This window comes from Brachypodium distachyon, chromosome 1, assembly GCF_000005505.3.
Source record: "Brachypodium distachyon strain Bd21 chromosome 1, Brachypodium_distachyon_v3.0, whole genome shotgun sequence".
Lineage (NCBI taxonomy): Eukaryota > Viridiplantae > Streptophyta > Magnoliopsida > Poales > Poaceae > Brachypodium > Brachypodium distachyon.
In genome coordinates, this window is record NC_016131.3 from 17146394 (window position 1) to 17165551 (window position 19158).

A 19158-nucleotide genomic window follows, 5' to 3' on the forward strand; every position below is an offset into this window, starting at 1 on the left:
TTTATGGCATTGATTGCCACTTGCACCACAACGTGCTTCTGGTACTTTTGATGCATCTTCCAAGGACATGCCTAGCGCACCGCATCCCATGAAAAGTTTGTCCCGAGCTTCCCTCAACCTCCACTTTGGAGTTCCACCTTGTGGTTTCAAAGCTCGGTATAGGCAAAGTGGTTCCGATGATGGCACATAGGTCACCCTGAGGGAACATCCGTTGTTCGAGAGGCACTCAAGTTGCATATGTTGTTTGGTCACCCTCCTCCAGTTTCAAGAAGGTGGTTTCGCCAACCTCTAGAGATATTCATGTTTGGATCCAGTGGAGTGGAGGCCTTGGTTCAGGTGCTTCTCTATAATGCCGGTGATGGCCAAACACGGGAGCTCGTCGATGAGGGGATGCGTTCTGATTGGCATCCATAAGTTGTCATGGCCATGTTGCATGCTAGGTGGTGCTCATGGAACAGATGTTCTAGCTGTTTTTTGGTGAGCGAACGTTTGTTACACGAAAAATGACCTGCAGATTCGTATTCTGTAGGACTGTTATATAATTTCACTGTCAAACGTTGCTCAGTCCAGACCATTCATCTCAAAACCGACGGTCCTAGCCACAAATATCATCTTCGAAAAAAAAACTTTTTTTAGGGGTAAAAAAAATCTTTTGAGAACGGCCATGGGCCTGATTAGAAAACCAACATGGGCCTCCTCAGGTCATAGCAGATTCTGGCTTGACAAGAAAAAAAAGCATCATGGGCCTTTTCTTTTTTGCGTGCATTTCGATGGGCTCGCATTTCCACTTCCCAGTTCTTTGCATCTTCCCCTCTCAAAAAAAAAGTTCTTTGCATCTTCCTATGCTCAAGACGAAAGGAATTTTCTTTGCATCTCCGCTAATCGTGATCTGATCTGCGCTAAACATGGAAAGAGAAAGGTTCAGATCTAGCCTCAACTCGGTACCCACCGTGTGTCGCGTTTGGACCAACGGAGTTCCTTTTTTGTTTTCTTCACATTTGAAGAGGCCATGTTTAATTGGTATCCCAGTAAATTCTTATGATTCCATTTGCTCCTCCTGCTTTATCTAGTTCGTTGGTTGGCTAACCAATTTTTTCTTGTTTCCGTATGCGTATTTTGTTCGTCAGTTTGCATAACATCTGTTGCTAGGAAACAAAACCGGAATGCTTCAAATTCAGTTCACGTATACGTATGCAGCTTTCTTGGCAACTTTACTGACAGATATCCGTACGCAAGCACGCACGTGCATGGCGCCGGTCTTATCCAGCTATCCTCACCTGCGTCAAGAAACATCGAAAGATGAGATAAGCCATAGCCCGATGATAACCGATCTTGTTCTCCGGGAGAAAAATAAAGGGCACTCGATGGCGACTTCCATTGGCAGTTTCGTTTTTTTTTTCTTTCGGTCGGTCCGGCTTGAGAATTTCAGATAGTAGTAGTAGTAGTACGTACTAGCATGAAACGCACACGGACCGGTGCGTGCCAACAACCGCTAGCTTAGCCAGCGGCGGAAAGCGACCGGCCACCGGACGTACGATCGGACGGCTTTGCTTGACCAGAGGACGGACTCTAGCTTGCCGCGTTTCCACAAACCCGCGACCGGCCACCACCCGAATTTATCCATCGATCGGCGCACGGGAACCTTCGTTCCCACGCAGCTCGTCCTATCGCGTGGCTACGTAGGCACTGCATGCATCGAAAGGGGCGGGGCAAAAGGAATTCCCGGGGCAGCAAAAGTGCAAAGCCGTGTTGTTGGTCGTGAATTAAAACTAACCCAACAACGGCCGGAAAGGCAAAGGAGATTGGGCAGCAATGGACGGTCGGTGGATCGTATCGGGGCTGATATTTTCTGTGCGTGCCGTCGCACGGCACGGGGGGTTTGGGGATGCCGCATGCCGCGTGATACGCGCCACGGCCGGTCGTACTCGCGCGCGATCGAGTCAGTCGATCGGGTCATTCGCCGTGCGTCCACTTTTCGTTCTCAAGGGCGGTGGGCGTTTTGCTTGGAGCCAAATCAATCCATCAATCAAACGCAGTCGCGCTACGTACTCATGATAGTCAGTTAGTCAAACCATCTGTACTGCAAGTTCCTTTCTCGTTTGTTCGACCGGGCTACGTTGTCAAATTACCGCGTGGACGCACGCAAGCACGCACCGCTGGCTGGCTCCGAACTGGCGCTCTACGGATCGAGCGACGACGGCGTACGTGGACCAACTTACTCCTCGCGCGCCTTTCTAATTTCCAAAAATTCACTTATCCACCGGTCACCGGGGAGCGGTGGTCGAGCACGACGTAGAGTACGTCGGCTAGTGCCCGTCGCGGACGTGATATACCGGTGTGTCCTGTCCTCGCCTGTGGAGAGATTCCACACGGAGTGAGGCTGACCCCTGTTTGTTTCTTCGGCATGGGGCGACCAGTTCACAGGCCGGGATCAAGCGCTCGCTTTCGATCGGTAGGGTACGTACGTATATACCGGGCGATCGCCGTCGCCCGTTCAGCGCTCGGTACAGGCAGCCGGGCCTCACGGTCCGCCGGGGAGATATGTCGGCGGATGCAATTGCAACGGGAAACAGACCATGTGCCCTGTGACCACGGCAGTGCCAGGCCCATGTTGCATAGGAGCATGCGTGTTCAAGACAAAGCTCGGTCAATTTAAAAGGATATGCCCACTCTGTCCACGAGTAGATGTAGGTTTTGTTCCAAGTCAAAAAATACTGAGTATTAAAATTACTGATTTCATCGGAAAATGCGATAACATTAATGACACTAAATTTGTAGCATTAGATACAATCTTTTTTTAAAAAAAGTGGTGTTATATTAATCAAGAGTCCGTATGATTACAATCACAAGCCATCTGGTGCACCGGGCAGGGAGGCACAGATCTTCGCAACTAAACTTAGCTAACTCATGCCCACACAATTGTTCGACCGTTTGATATGCTGAAAACAAATGCCCGGATCGAAAGGATCATAGTGGAGAATCTCATTGATAATCGGTCTGATCTGCGATCTATCCTTATCCGCATTACGGATTGCCATCACAAGTGACAAGCAGTCACTTTCCACCATGAGCGGAAGGGTGCGGAATGTCTTGGCCAATTTGATCCCCTCCACGCAAGCGATTGCCTTAGACATCACCGCATTCGGATAATTCTCAATAGTGTTCCACGCCGAGACGATCACAGCTTTATGTTCATCACGTACAACAGCTCCTAGAGCCGCCAAGCCTGAGGACGGGGCGAAGCTTGCATCCACATTCAGTTTAGCCCAGCCCGTATCCGGAGGAGCCCACAAAGAAAGTTCAGAAAATAGTGTGGTTAGTTTTATCTGAAGGAATATAGATGATCGTAGCTTTACCTTTTAAACAGGTTCAGGTATCTTGTCATTGATAGAGAGAAGAGAGTTGGCGTAACTGAAGAGAAACGGGGCTGGTGCAGTCGCCGAAGCATCTCCCTTGCCAAAGATAATATCATTTCTGAGATGCCAAGATCTCCACCAAAGAAAGAGGAACTTCAACCGGCAGTCCTCATTAACTTGACTCAGAATTATCAGGACCCAATCTGGGCCTGAACACAAATTGGTCAAATGTAAAAAAGTTTGACTTATGACAAAACCTAAAATTACACTTATTTATGGACGCAGGCAGACGTTTATGCAAGTCAATTCCCAGTTATGTCTCCTTCCTAAGCCCTACATGATACATGAAAAAGATATCTATGGTATGGAGACCCATCGGTATTTCATGGGTCCTATTTGTGGATTTTTAGTAAAGCCATAGTGCATTTGTTGTGAAAATTGAACATTTTTTCTGTCTTACTAAAATTTCAAATTTTATCAATGGTTCATTTATATTGAGAAACAAGAGTCAATTGCAGTGAAATCAAAAAAGACATGAATGAAATTTATTTTTTTATAAATATTTAATGGATATTTCACTAAATATTTACTTTAGCTTGATAAATTTCAGCAATTTAGGAGGGCTCATGAGGTTTTTTGTGTGTATAACATAGTTCTAGAAGAAAAGAGTTGGAAAACCGAGCTAAGGACGGTTAAACTAATCGGCAAAATGTTCTACTCCATATAAGCCAAGGATAAAAATGTTTCCATTGTCTGAAAAGTTCATCTACCAGGACCATATGAAACGGTGATGATTTTCAACAGAGTAAATTAGGCCATACTATTTTGTTGCTTCCGCGCAGACAACGAAGCCGACCAAGCAACAGTGAATCCGGGTACTATACTGTTAATTTTAGCGGCGTCTGCTTCCCACTTCAAGAAGCTGCCGATTCTTTACCGGCATCTGCTCTTTGTTTTATCATCTGGTGCAAGGTGCAATCTTTGGTGCCTGACAACAACAATATTCTAGCATATCCTAAACAGGTATAGCTAAAATGATGCCACGAAGCATCCCACTGAGAATGGGAACCGATTTTGTTTTTCCCGTTTAAAGAAATGTCGTCCAGAAGGTTCCGCTCCTGGGCTACATTTTCAATGCAACGTTCCATTCCAAAGCTCACCATCATGTTGGAAATTTCCCCAGTTCCAGATTAGCATCATTGCGTGCATAGACACAAAAGATAGCTATGGAACCTACCCAGATTTCCAAGATAATAAAGTTGGATACTTGTATCAGAGAAAGTTTGTGCATGAGTGCATGACATGGGGTTCAGACAAAGTGGGCGTGCCTCTCGGAATCAGGGAAGAATGCTCTATCAGTCCAGTGCCACAAGTTTGTTACTCAAAGAAGATTGTAAGAGGCATGCCAGTGATTCATCTGGCATGGAGAAAAAAAAAAGAAAAATCTGAATCATCTCCGTAACAAAAGTACCTTCACCGTCACCGTAAGGTTAGTACGTAGTACATATATTGCAATAATTCGCACATCTGAATGACAAAAGTGAAAGAATATTTCTAATAAAATCGTCAGATTCAAACAAGCTTGATTGGACAAGGTACGACCTAAAGAGGGCGCAATAATGGATCAAACATTATCATTTCATTTCGGGTTGAAACTTGGAACCATATCTGGCCACAAACGCCTTTAAATATTGTTCTCCGCCAGCAGTAGAATCTTTTCCTGCTCATACGTTAGCTGCATCTTGCCTCTTCTGGACATGGTGATGCCATATGGATATCCCGATTTCTTTAGGCCTCAACGGGCTCTGGCTCAATTTAATCCACAGATGCCAGCGCGGCTCCCCCTTTTAGGTCGTTGCCTCTGTTCGTTCCCTTTTCCGTGCAAGCTCTGCGGTGTGCCGTCTTGGAAAACCGATGGAAATTCTTCGAGGAAACGAGCTGTTGCATGGACGAAATAAAAGGACCATGGAATGTTAAAAGTGGCAGCTCCTACTGTTCTCTGCAGTTTAGTCTAGTCTCTGGTGAGAAGGTGACTTGGAGAATCAATCGACTCATATTGTGTGCAGTCATGGATCTATCTATATCGGTTGACTGGGTAAATGTAGTTTAGCAGGTACTACTCCACTCGATATTGGCTTAAAGCCGAGTAAAATGCATGAAACTGTACAAAGCACTGTGCAAAGACGTCACATTCGATGGACTCTTCGTTCTACGTTGCTGTCAAAAAAAAGAAAAAGAAACTGAATCTTCCTTCTGTAGCACGAGGTTATTCCTCTGTACGTAAAATGACGCAGTAGTAGAAACAATTTGAAAAATAATATTGCTCGTTATCACACAAACTAAGCCCTTCTAAAAATATCTAACGAAAATGGAGCATATTAATAAGGAAGCTACTAAAGTTATGACTAAATGATTTTTTAGAAAACCATACAAAAGAAAAATATTATAAAAATAAATTAAGAAAAATTGAGAAATAAAATCAGTTAGCCCCGTCGAAATAAAAATAAATAAGAATTTGCCAATTAACCAACCCACTCGAGAGCCCACGACGATATCGGTGGTATGGTCGCTACACTACATGGCAATGGCATACGTCTCTCTCTGTAGTGTGTCCCCACGCACTGCGACCCAGCCTCGTCAAAAGGCCCCCAACGAGCCAGCCCCCCTTCCACACCTTCCTCTCCCTCCCTGCCGCTGCTGCTTCTTCGCTCCTCCCCGCTCTCGCTCGGCGTTGCTCCCTTCCTCCTCCCGGTGTCCACTCTCCACTCACCACTGGCTCCGTTCCGTTCGGCGCTTGACCGACCTTCGCCCCGAGGGCTGAGCTACTGCCTACTCAGCTGCCGCTTCTTCTTGCTCCGGCGACCCGTCACGGACCGCGCTGCGTGTGGTCTGGGATGGAGCGGTACGAGGTGATCAAGGACTTAGGGTCGGGCAACTTCGGGGTGGCCAAGCTGGTCCGGGACGTCAGGACCAAGGAGCTGTTCGCCGTCAAGTTCATCGAGAGGGGCCACAAGGTAAAAACAGCCCGAATTTCTAAATGACCCCCCTCTTTTGTTGTGAAGGTTGGAATATCGGGTAGGTGTGTTTGGTTGGTTAGGGTAGGTTAATGCGTGGCCCGATTTCCTGCAGCCGGTTTGTGATCAGATTATTAATTTTTTGAAGTTCCTAGCTTAGGTTTTGTTTGTGTTCCTGGCGCGTACATAGAGAGGGGGTTGTATATCTGGATTGCTATTGTTGTGTTGGTCCTACTAGGTAGTTTTGCTAAATAAAATTTCTACTATCTGGTTGAGTGGTTCTGTGTATAGTTTGCTCAAGAGATTGACTGATCCACTGTGCTGCTCCCCTAATCTGCTATGTTTCTGTGGCTGGAATTCTCAACTTTGACCAAAAATACACAGTGGGTCGCATCGTCACACTCTTTGCTTTCTTGGATTTAAAATCACACCTGATTGATCAATGCGGTCGTTCGTCAGCTCATCACTGTTGACGATTAAAGAGATGAATTTTGTACCTGTGTACTGCTGTCGGATGTTCCTGGCTTGTTTTACTTTTGATTAATGGTATCTTCTTGTGCACACCTTAGTCCACCTATGCACCTTAGCTGTAGTTGGGAAAACATTTATTTACCATGTTCGTTTTGTTATCTAGATTACAGACCAAATCCATATGTCTTGTCAGTTTCTCTGCTGAGCTGCAACCTAACTGAATGGTCTGTCCAACTTTTTATGGTCTTCTTGGACTTTGTTGCATTTTAGTACATTATGCAAACTATTTTCATGTTTAAGGTTTAGTTGTGAATACATTAAATCCATTTCTACGAAACTGGTCGGCCTAAAATCAGTCCAGAAGTAGCAAATTCTCTTTCCGTTCAACACAAAGAAATAGCAAACATCGGTCATGCGCTATTACTTTTCATTCTCTTAGCTTCCCATGGACACTTTGATCACCTTCCTTGGCTTTCATCCATGGTCCCTCAACATCTTTAGTCAACTAATGATATCGCTATTTTCTATAGTGTACTATGCTGCCATGGAGTTTGTTTTTGGATTATAAACAGGATTTTGATTCATGTATCGTGGTTTGGATTGTGTACCTTAGAGTTGATTGTATGTGTTATCCAAGTTCTCGTATTTCATTTCTTCTTTTACACATAACAACACAAAAATTTGCCCTTTTACGTTCACTGACTCAACCATTTTATTTGTTCACATTTCGCTGTTCGTGCTGAGCAAAATGTTCAACTTAACTTATTTGGCTTCTCCAAATCCTTACGGGTTTGGTGTTTTTTTTGGTGTTTGAGTATCTTTAGTTTGTCAACTAACACTTCAATTTATATTCTTATGGTTTCACAGATCGACGAGAATGTTCAAAGGGAGATTATGAATCACAGATCTCTAAGGCATCCAAACATTGTTAGATTCAAAGAGGTAAATCCCTTCTGCCTCTATGCAAGTGCTACCCTTCAAAACATGTAAATCTAAAAGTTTTTTTCTAATTTGCTGACATGTGTTATGAACTTACGCTACATTCAAGACTTATGCAAAAATGTCCTGGCTCAAGCTTCACCCACAGGTCCTACCACCCTATTAAAATAATCATTTTTTTAGAAAACTTCAGTGTAACTTGTTTTCTTAAAATTCTTCAATCTTCAAGAAGCTATCGTGTGAAAATGCATAAAAAATAATAATAAGATGGGTAACGAAAACAAAGATCTGATGTAATGTTCAACTCGAAACTCTTCTCAGCTTCTGACCTGTACTAGTTTCAGCAAGAAAGTGGCGCGTATATGCAATCCATTATCTCATATTGGACAACTGGAATATGTAAAGAAAAACTTTATACTAGTTGCAGAGTTTGAAAGGACTCTTTTGGTAGTGACCTGTACCTTTATGTTATAGTATAGCATACGCCATACGACCCACAGTGGTTTTCCTATTCTGAGTTGTTTCGAAGCATATTCTTTGTGTGGCTATGAACTTGTTTGGTAGAATATTCCTATAGGACCTTCCTCTCACTTATATGGGGATTATTTTGTTTCTTCTTTCCATGTGTTATGCTTAGCGGGTCATTTGTTTCAACTGTTTGTGAGGACATATTAATTTGTTTGGATAGTTGGATGCTTATCAGCATTCAGTAGCTTGTCATAGTGCCATGCCCTCTAACTTAGGTAAGTACTGCTGTGGACCTGCCTTAGGCGTTGAGGATTGAGATCATTGTGACTTTTTTGTGAAGATATCATAATTGCTTATAGGTTGTAATGTAAACATTCATTAAATGACTATTGGAAGTGACAGCGACCTAGTGGAATGTTATAGCCTCTTGTTCAAGTGTTGCAGTTAATGTTACTCATAGAAAATTTGATTACAATCATGCTTTCTTCTTCAGGATATGACAGAGGCAGACATCATAAGTAATGTTTGATTTACATTAGTTTTTCTTGTAGTGGATTTATCTCAAAAGAGGCTTTGCTTCAATACTCCACCTTTGATTAAAAGTATATTAAAAAAATCACAGCTGTTAATTAAGAGAAAATGTGTGCTTGCAATAACTAATTAGATTTAGAGCCAGGATAAGAATATATATATATATTCCTGTTTATTACTTTGAGCATTTAAAAATATTACTCCCTCTGATCCTAAATTTTTGACTCAAATTTGCCCAAATATGAATGTATCTATTCTTAAAAAGCGTCTAGATACATGTAATATTTCGACAACAATTTAGGATCAGAGGGAGTATGTCTTATTTTCTAAAGTATAAATTCATATCCAGATTGCAAAACTTAAAAGAGATCATTTAGTTTTTCAGGTTGTGCTAACTCCCACGCATTTGGCCATAGTTATGGAATACGCTGCTGGTGGCGAGCTATTCGAAAGGATATGCAGTACTGGAAGATTTAGTGAGAATGAGGTAGAGAATTCACCAGAATCTTTTTTACTTAAGAAGTTCATTTAGAGGTATACTTAATTAGTTAAGTGCGTGTCATTCTGTTGTTAGTTTATTGACATGTTCATTCTTATGAACAGGCTAGGTTCTTCTTCCAACAACTGCTTTCAGGAGTCAGCTATTGCCATTCCATGGTACACAATTATTTAAAATTACCTTACAACAATAACTTTAAAGTGTCACAGTACATAAGCATATGAGGTTATTGTTTTCACCGCAGCAAATTTGTCATAGAGATTTGAAACTAGAAAATACACTCTTGGATGGGAGCGAAGCGCCGCGGCTCAAGATATGTGATTTCGGTTACTCCAAGGTAACCCAGAGCAGATTTTGACATGCATAATCACTTGCTTGCCAACTAAAAGCATTATACTTACTTAGTTCTCCTTTCCAGTCGTCTGTGTTGCACTCTCAGCCGAAATCGACCGTTGGCACTCCAGCTTACATAGCTCCGGAGGTCCTTTCTAGAAGGGAATATGATGGGAAGGTATTTAGCCCTTTTCTATTTCTGTACTTAAATGTTCAAATATCTTGAACTGTGCCCTTCAAACATCATTATCTGCAATTCAGGTCGCTGATGTTTGGTCCTGTGGAGTAACACTATATGTTATGCTTGTTGGCGCTTATCCTTTTGAGGACCCTGTCGAACCAAAGAACTTCCGCAAGACAATTACCGTGAGTTCATCCAGCTATCTATTGTGCCTATGAGATCCCTTATTTGATTTACCTTAGCTCAGTGCATGCTGCTAATTATACCTGCGAGTAAAGTTTATAAGATCCTTGCAGCGGATACTCAGCGTACAATACGCAGTACCTGATTACGTCCGAATTTCAATGGAGTGCAGACATCTGCTGTCCCGGATTTTTGTTGCAAACCCTGAGCAAGTAATTTCCCCCTCAAAACTGCTATGGTTCCAGACAAAACCCACAGCATTTCTGCATTCTCACCATCCATTTCGTGCAGCGAATAACCATCCCAGAGATCAAGAACCACCCATGGTTCCTGAAGAATCTGCCCATTGAGATGACCGACGAGTACCAGTTGAGGCTGCAGATGGTTGGCATCAACGCGCCCTCCCAAACCCTGGAGGATAGCATGGCCATCATCCAGGAGGCGCGGAAACCGGGTGACGGGTCCAAGTTCGCTGGGCAGTTGTGCGTGCCCGGCCTAGGGAGCATGGAGCTCGACGACATAGATGCTGACGACATCGACGTTGAGGACAGCGGTGACTTCGTGTGCGCGTTGTGACGAGCGGTTGTGGTTCAGGCTTGAACAATTCCCCTTTGTGGTCTGGTCTTTGTCATGTGTTCATCCTTTTGTTGTGTCGCTGTTGGTTTCAGAGTGCCCCACACTCTGTATGTTGTATGGCATATTTTCTGTAACCGAGGTAGTGACGCTGTGGATAAGTATAATATATATACTTCCATGTGTTGCTGATGTTCTTAGCTGGATTACTGATTTCTTGCTTCCCTTGCAGTTTACTTTGGTTGGAGGGATTATCTTACCTGTTGATCACTTGATCCATCATGTGTTCATCCCATAATCATTTCCTATTTAACTGCCACCGATTTGTACTGTCTTTGTTTTACAGTCATTCGCAACGATGACGGTAAAATACTTAAGTGATGATGTGCCAAAATATTTAATGTTTCAAACAGATATTATTCTTATTATTATTATATGGAATTTACTTTTTAGAAAGTTCCTGTGTGAAAAGTTCAAACAAAAATTATAAGTTTCTAGGGAAAAAATTACTGTAATAAGTTAGCCGTGCAGACGAGGTTTAAGACAGAACCATTCTTCGTTTTCGCTCTAGGCCCCGCAAATTATCCTTTTTGGGGGTAATTTGCAAAAAAAAAAAAAGAACGAGGGGAACTTGCAAACTATCCGGCACAGACCAAGCAGTTGGGCCCGTGTATGTGCACGAAACATACGCGAGCAAGCCCACTTCTACGTTAGGCCTGTTAATCTAATCCAACCGTCAACTCGACCCCCAATGACTCAGATAAACCGTGCGCCCATGCCTAGAGGCCCGGCCTATATATCTCCCCGAGCGCCCCCACCCTATATAGACTCACAGCATCTCCACGCGCCGCCCCTGTCGCCCAAAACCCTAGTCCTCGCGCCGCCGCCGCCGCTGCTGCCTGAGCCCTCGCCGCGGCATAACCATGAAGGTAAGCATTGCTCCTGTGATGTTCCCAGACTGTTTTGCGTGGTGGCCTGATTCGTATTTTTCTATCTATCCGTTGATTCCAGTTAAACATCGCCAACCCCACCACGGGGTGCCAGAAGAAGCTCGAGATCGACGACGACCAGAAGCTGTGAGTGTTTCTCTTCCCCACATTCGTGTAGTCGTTGCTATCCTTTTAGATTCATGTCGTGTGATCGCCACACTTTTGGGAATCGTGTTGCTACTTTGTCTGTGGATCCTTGAAGTTGTGATGGACGAGTCGTGGTTTCGTTGATTCCTGTATGCCACCGCCTTCGTCTAATATTACTTTTTTTTTACTTGGTTATAAGTTGGATGATGCGGAACTATTATTTGTTGACAGTGTGTGTTAAACATGACGGTGTTGTTGAATTGTTTGAAGTTATTTTTTTTTCGGAGTGAATTAGAATGGAAGTTTTGCTGTTTTAACCGTAATAGCGTGTCACAGAATCCACTTCCCGTTTTGTTTTGTAATCCAAATTTAGTTTCCACCGTTGCATTGAGCACAGTTTGTGTACATGTATACTTTGACCTATTGATAAATGATCAGCTAGCTTCTGTAGTTTAAGATATTTTGTATACATATCTACTTTGAGTTAGGAATACACAGATATAGCTTATGATCCCTTGCTCTTTCACTTACTAGTAGTAGTAGTTTCTGATGCTGTCGTCCTGTTCAGTTTTTGGTGAAACATAGAGAACTATCAACATAATGCCATGAACAAGGTTTAAATTACAGCTTGAACTGTTTTTGAACTGCATAAAAACTATGGCATTTCATTCAAGCATATGATGTAATTAGCTGTCTCAAACCTTTACACATGTTTTAAGAAACAATACAGTAACTTTCAAAACCACCATTAAGGAGTATTCCGGTGAAACTTCAACTAGTTGTTGACACGCTTCTGCCTTGTCGATCGACAACATTTTAGTTGGATTTATGCTATCTGTTTATTTTTTTAATCTGGAAATCTAATTCTTCTTTATGAACTCAGGCGGCACCTGTATGACAAAAGGATCTCTCAGGAGGTTCCGGGTGATCATCTGGGCGATGTAATCATCTGGCAACTTGTTTAGACACTTAATCCTTCTTCTGGTATTCTGAAGTTTTGTTTACAGATATCTGTCGTTTCATTTATACAGGAATTCAAAGGTTATGTATTCAAGATCATGGGTGGTTGTGATAAACAAGGTTTCCCAATGAAGCAAGGAGTTCTAACTGCTGGGCGTGTTCGCCTTCTGCTGCACAGGGGTAAAACTCTATTGCCATGACATTTTCTCATTAACCAACAATTTTACTCATCCTTAATCAAACCCTTCACCTTTTCTTTTGCATCTATTCTATAGGCACACCTTGCTTCCGTGGGTATGGCAGGCGTGATGGTGAGCGCAGGAGAAAGTCAGTCCGTGGTTGCATTGTCAGCCAAGACCTATCAGTTATTAACTTGGTGATTGTCAAGAAGGGTGAGAATGATCTGCCTGGCCTTACTGACACTGAGAAGCCCAGGATGAGGGGACCCAAGAGAGCTTCCAAGATCAAGAAGCTCTTCAACCTTGGAAAGGATGATGATGTCCGCAATTACGTCAACACATACCGCAGGACATTCATTAACAAGAAAGGTGAGCACATTTGAGTTATTTCTCTGCATCTGATCTAGTCTATACCTGTGAGCATTCTCATGTGTTGCTTTCCCATGCCCTCTCATGCATTTTATTGTTTCCTTTTGTCATTTCATAATGCTTGCATTTGAGCACTTCTTCAATTGTCAGCTTGTCTCACATTTACCTCCTTCCCTGCCTAACTGTTTGTTATTTGCAGGTAAGAAGACGAGCAAGGCTCCGAAGATCCAGCGTCTGGTGACTCCCATGACACTCCAGAGGAAGCGTGCTAGAATTGCTGACAAGAAAAAGAGGATCGCCAAGAAGCAGTCTGAGGCTGCAGAGTACCAGAAGCTGCTTGCACAAAGGCTCAAGGAGCAGAGGGACCGACGGAGCGAGAGCATGGCCAAGCGGAGGTCCAAGCTTTCTGCCGCTGCCAAGGCTCCTGCGGTCTCTGCTTAAGATGTTCTGAAACTTTCTCAAGTTACAATAGACGAAGAGTTTCTTGCACTGCGTTGTTAAAATCAACGCGTGACCTTTCATGTTTCTTGATTTAGCCCAGTAAATTATGCGATTTTGCATAGACAAGGTACTTTATTGTCAGGAGCATTTTGTTAGTATGGAGTTCTTTGTCATTTTCTGCTCTTGTAGAGGAGTCAGCAACCACAGGTCTTTCATCAAGCATGTTAGCTATATCCTGCTCTGCAAAGTTGCTAGTTTACTTGAGATTTTGTTAGGACATGTTTCTTTGAAGAAATATCATACTCGAGGTTAAGGTGGAAAGGTAACTATATGTTTGGCATTTCAAGCGAGGAGGCGAGCTCGTGTTTATTCTCTTTAACCCGCCTTTGGCCCATGTTCGCTGTTCAGGCTCAGAAGCCGAATACTCCGTGGTAGGGGCGCACCATCGTTATGCAGGTGCCTGAAGCCTGTGCTATCAAATAGTTGTGCCTCTTTCTAAGAGAATGGCGATACCTCATTGGTCAAATAACCATTTACACAGCATTTACCGGGTACAGAAACTCACAAGCTTAGACGTGGCTAAGTCACCGTCTTGAAGTCCTTAACCCCAGCCATTGCTTGTGCCTCATCGCTGCCTCCGAGGGTTGCTGGTGCCGTTGCAAGTTTGCAAACATCATGCGATGCCACTGATGGTCATCAAAAGCAAGCCGATATGCAGAACAGTTGGGAGACCAAGAATAGTTGCCGTCCATTGCTTTAAGGATACACGTCCTTTTGTGCTGTTCCACGAAGGAACTAAACACACCAACTTAGCAGGCTAGGCAGCTATATTTTTCTGCTATAGCCTGCAACTATTTTTTGAAAAACTGACGTCAAAGTTTTGCCTATTTCATTATTTTGAAAGAAAGTTGACTGGTTAATGAACGAAAAACCGGACGAAAACCGAAACAACCAGACCAAGCCCATACGAAGACCAACACAACAAGGAACAGACAGGCACAGGGATGATATTGTTTCTCTCAACCATCTCACCTGCTATGTTTCTCTATAGCACTCGGATGAAATACATTAGGAGAGCACGTCTTCTTTTTCCAGTAAACATAGCATGTACATGAAATTTCTGTTGTGTAGTTAAGACACAATGCTACTACTTTTTGTCAAAAAAAATTAGCACATTTAATAATTTATGTGACTTCATGAAAATAGTGGCTTGAGTTTGCTTTGTTTTTACTGGTACTCCGGAGACGTGCAGCTCGTATGAAGTGTCAGAAAAATATTCCCATCTAAGCTACTCTTTCTTAGTAGGTCTTGGATACTCTTTCTTAGCCTCATTAATCTTGGAAGTTCTCCTAAAGCTGCTCATATCTCCATAGTGACCATGAGGATCCAATGAGAATGCCTGAACTAGGTACAGGAAAAACTCTCTATGCAGAAACTAGCAAACCGTAGATGTATAACAGGATCATCACAATGCTATCTTAACATTCTGTTCAGGCAATCTGATGTTCCCCACAAATGACTAGGTAGAACAGCAAGGAGTATGTCATTCGACATCACAGCCGAGATAGAATAGCAAGGACACAAAATTCACCAACAGAACTCATCCCAGCTTTATTTTCTTCGGTCACCAAAGGCTCAAACAGATCGGACATTCAAAAACAAGAAAATAAATAAAAATACAACACCTCAAGTACGCTACTGTCCTCGATAAGTACCATAGCTGCTCATAAGCATACAGCTTCTGCAAAACAGCACCCACCATACAAACTCAACGGAATGCCCATTGCCCCACCCCCTTGCAGATCGAAACTATCTAACCCCTCCTCTCCTGTTTTAGAAGGCCAATGGCGGCAGTGGCAGGTTGTTTGTGAGCCCTGACTGCATCCTCCTCTTCCTGAGTCTCTCGGCGATGATGAAGGCGAGCTCCAGAGATTGGGAAGCATTCAGCCTTGGGTCGCAGTGAGTGTGGTAGCGGTCACCCAGGTCATCGAAGGTCACGGTCCGTGACCCACCGATGCACTCGGTTACATTCTGTCCGGTCATCTCGAGGTGGATACCTCCTGGGTGGCTTCCTTCTTGGTCATGCACGTCGAAGAACGCACGCACCTCATTCTGTTAATAAACACCAAGTTTATGTCAGTGCAATACATATAGGACAAAACAAACTTCCCAATTACTGCAAAAATTGTTTAACAAGTACAAACCAATGTATATGTACAGTCAAATTTTATATCTCAGCACTTTCCTTTAGTACAAAAAATGGGGTAAAATAGTTTCTAGTGACTTTTGCAGCAGAAAATATCATAAAGATGAGGTATAAATGAAGGGCTGCCATCACATGACTACCAAATCAATGATTCATATCAAAACATCCGACATTTGGCATTAAAAAAGCATCTAGAGAGAGCATACACTCAAATTAATAATAGCCCTGGAATGCAGATCCAAATGATGCATAAAAGAATCAAGTTTTGACAAGATACTCAACCCCTAATCCTCAGTGGACCTACTTAAAAAACTTAACAAACAGACTTGTGACCGAGGATGATGATTGATAAGCATCAGGCAACATGTCATTATAAACACATAGGGCCACTCTCTATTATGTCATTTCACAAGTCAAACTTTCCTCCACAATGGTCAGGAATGCACTAGACTCCATAATTGAAAGATACTCACCATAATGGAATCAAATGGACGAGTCTTCAGACCACATGGGGCCTTGATGGTGTTCCCATGCATGGGATCAGTAATCCATGTAACAATCTGTCCAGAATTGCGGACAGCACGGATAAGATGAGGCAACTTCACCCTCATGTTCTCAGCACCCATCCTTGTAATTATGGTTATTCTTCCCGGCTTGTTTGAAGGGTTTAAAATCTCAATCAGCTTCACCAATTCAGCAGGGTTCATTTTATCACTCACCTGCATTCCACAAATTCATATTAATTTGAATGCCAGCACCACCAGTACAGTGAAGACTGTATTCAGTTTCATTTGACTTTTAAATGAATTCATTTACTGACCTTAATGCCAAGAGGGTTCGCAATACCACGGAGGAACTCAACATGAGCCCCATCAAGTTGCCGGGTGCGCTCACCAACCCACAGCATGTGTGCCGAGCAGTCATAGAAAAGGCCACTTGTGGAGTCCTCACGGGTAAGAGCCTGCTCGTATGGCAAGAGGAGACACTCATGGGATGTCCAGAAGTCAGTAGTTGTCATTATCGGATGATCGATCCCCAGCCCTGCTGCAGTCATGAAGCCAAGGGCCTCATCCACCCTATGTGCCAACTCACGGTACCTATATACATCATTCCATTGAGGCAATCAGATCATTGGATAACTACCAATCAACCATTTACGAATTCAATATTCTGATAGATGTTAACTGCACGAGTAACTGGCATATTCTAATCAACACCTAAAAAGGCTCGGATAATTGGACATTTTCTTAACCGACAATACTAACATCTTCCATGGTATCCCATTTTATGCAAATAATTAGAAAAAATGAGCAACTTTCTGATGAATTATTGTGGAAGTTAGATGCAGAGGAGGACAGCTCGAAAGAAAGGGACATCTAAAGCGAAAGTTTAGACATACTCTAATGTCTAATGTGACCACTCAGACCGTACCAACTACTGATTGATTGATGAACCTAGAACTACCACGCAATTTATTAAACATTTGCAAGCCACCTAAAATGCTTTTATTTACTTATTATTCAGGCTACAAATTAAGTTACCTATACATTTCAGGAACAGGTATGGTGCCCTACTTTCAAGAACATGTTCACCACTGGTTACTGCCAACTGCGAAGACAACATTTATACTATATTTGTACCAGCAACCTATCACTAGCTCTTGCCTTATCATGATAAGCAGATACTATGTGGAAGAAATTCCATAGGGGGATCTTTTAACAGGACAGCGCCCCAGATAGTCAGCTAAAAATCGTAGGAAAAGGGGCAAACAAAATTCTCACCTGTCTCCCTGCTCGTTGTGATCCATGAAATCAAGGTTCCACTGGATAACCCGCTGCATAGCAGCGTAGCCTCCTGTGGCGAACGCGCGGAGCAAGTTGAGCGTCGCCACCGACTGGGCATAGGCCCTGATCATCCTCTCAGGGTCCGGGGTGCGGCTCTTGACGTCGAAGGCGTCGCCGTTGACGTTGTCTCCCCTGTAACTGGGCAGCTTAACCCCGTCCCTCTCCTCGAGGTTGTCGGACCTAGGCTTGGCGAACTGGCCAGCCATCCTACCTACCTGCCATGGGTAAACAAAACGGGTGTAGATCGGATCAGATCTCGCAAAATCGAATGGTCGTATGGGCGTATCTAGATTGATTTCTCGAGGGGGTAATTCTGGTTAGTTGGTACCTTGACGACGGGCACCTGGCCGCCGAACATGAGGACGGCGCCCATCTGGAGGAGGACACGGAAGGTGTCACGGATGTTGTTGGCGTTGAACTCCTTGAAGCTCTCGGCGCAGTCGCCGCCCTGGAGGACGAAAGCCCGGCCCATGGCGGCCTCGGCGAGGCGCTCCTCGAGGTGGCGCGCCTCCCCGGCGAACACGATGGGCGGGAACGTCTCGATGGTCTGCAGCACGGTGTCGAGCTCCTCCTTGCTCGGGTACTCGGGCAGCTGCAGGGCCTTCTTCGCCTTCCAGCTGTCGACCTTCCAGCTCGCCGCCGGAGAAGCCGCCGCCTCGGGCGCCACCGTCGGGGAGGAGGTCTTCGCGGCCGCCGGGACGGACCCGGTGCCCCTGGCGGGGTCGGCGGCGTGCACGGCAGAGATGCTGCCCCGCCTCTTCATCGGGAGTAACCCCGCTCTGGGGCGCGGCGGCTGGGCTGCCCCGCCGTTGGAGAGGGCGGCGGCCGCTGCGGCGGCGGCGGAGTTGATGGCGAGCGCCATTGCGAGGAGAGAGCGCGAGATCGATGCGGGGCGGTAGGTAGTAGGTGGTGGGGGCGAGTTGGTGGCGAGCGTGCGGCCTGGGGAAATGGAGGTCGCCGGGAGTATATATAGGCGGCCGCCGAGGAGGAGAGGGAGGGGGTTGGTGGGAGGATTTTTGGGTAGTTGGCGTCTTGGCCACGGAGGGGAGACGGACAATAAAGACAACGGCGAGATGGGGCAGAGGGTAGTTTCGGGAAACTACGTGGCTGGGGCCTTGGATGGGGAAGCCTCCTTTTCTGCTTGGAGAGATACTTTTGGGAGAGAAGAATTAGGTGGGCGGTTATGACAAAACGGGGCCGCGGCGACGGGGCGGTGGGGTACGTCTGGGTTTCTGCTGCGTACACGGTGGATTATATTTTTGTCCGGTTCGATTGGATCAGCATGGATCGAGATCGTGTGAGCTGGAGATGGAGTTGCACGTATCTTCGAAACGGATTTGCTCGCGCGGAGTGGATTTATTTCCAAACTTTCGCGCCAATGTTTCGTGTACCTCTCAAGTTCGCATTCTGGTTTTTTTATTCTTTCCGTCCAATAGTAAAAGATATCTCAAGTTTGATCAAATTTGAATGTATTTATGCATTAAGTTATGTTACATACATCCAAATTTTGACAAACTTGAGACATCTTTTGTTGA

General features: G+C 44.3%; 3 protein-coding genes across 5 annotated transcripts; 2 read left to right on the forward strand and 1 right to left on the reverse strand.

Moving 5' to 3' along the window:
• Nucleotides 1-6009: 6009 nt before the first annotated feature.
• LOC100823438 (serine/threonine-protein kinase SAPK2) lies at nt 6010-10773 on the forward strand. 3 transcript variants are annotated; one of them, XM_024462674.1, is made up of 10 exons: nt 6010-6370; nt 7709-7783; nt 7890-7928; nt 9165-9266; nt 9383-9436; nt 9523-9615; nt 9697-9789; nt 9873-9977; nt 10089-10187; nt 10267-10773. In XM_024462674.1, the coding sequence occupies exons 1-10, from the start codon at nt 6251-6253 to the stop codon at nt 10549-10551; spliced, it is 1065 nt and encodes a 354-aa protein (XP_024318442.1). In that variant the 5' UTR covers nt 6010-6250; the 3' UTR covers nt 10552-10773. The 3 variants fall into 3 exon arrangements, with proteins under 3 accessions (XP_024318442.1, XP_014752702.1, NP_001304800.1); XM_014897216.2 differs by lacking the exon at nt 7890-7928 and having other exon boundaries at nt 6011-6370; nt 9157-9266; NM_001317871.1 differs by lacking the exon at nt 7890-7928 and having other exon boundaries at nt 6251-6370; nt 10267-10551.
• A 565-nt stretch (nt 10774-11338) lies between these two features.
• LOC106865870 (40S ribosomal protein S6) lies at nt 11339-13904 on the forward strand. Its single transcript, XM_014897217.2, has 6 exons — nt 11339-11477; nt 11560-11624; nt 12508-12565; nt 12656-12764; nt 12860-13132; nt 13332-13904. Exons 1-6 carry the CDS (start codon nt 11472-11474, stop codon nt 13571-13573), a joined length of 753 nt encoding a protein of 250 aa, XP_014752703.1. The 5' UTR covers nt 11339-11471; the 3' UTR covers nt 13574-13904.
• Nucleotides 13905-15159: 1255 nt separating this feature from the next.
• On the reverse strand, nt 15160-18623 carry LOC100823133 (phospho-2-dehydro-3-deoxyheptonate aldolase 2, chloroplastic). Its single transcript, XM_003562632.4, has 5 exons — nt 17952-18623; nt 17561-17838; nt 16600-16876; nt 16253-16498; nt 15160-15685 (listed from the first exon to the last, which is right to left on the reverse strand). Exons 1-5 carry the CDS (start codon nt 18483-18485, stop codon nt 15407-15409), a joined length of 1614 nt encoding a protein of 537 aa, XP_003562680.1. The 5' UTR covers nt 18486-18623; the 3' UTR covers nt 15160-15406.
• Nucleotides 18624-19158: the final 535 nt, after the last annotated feature.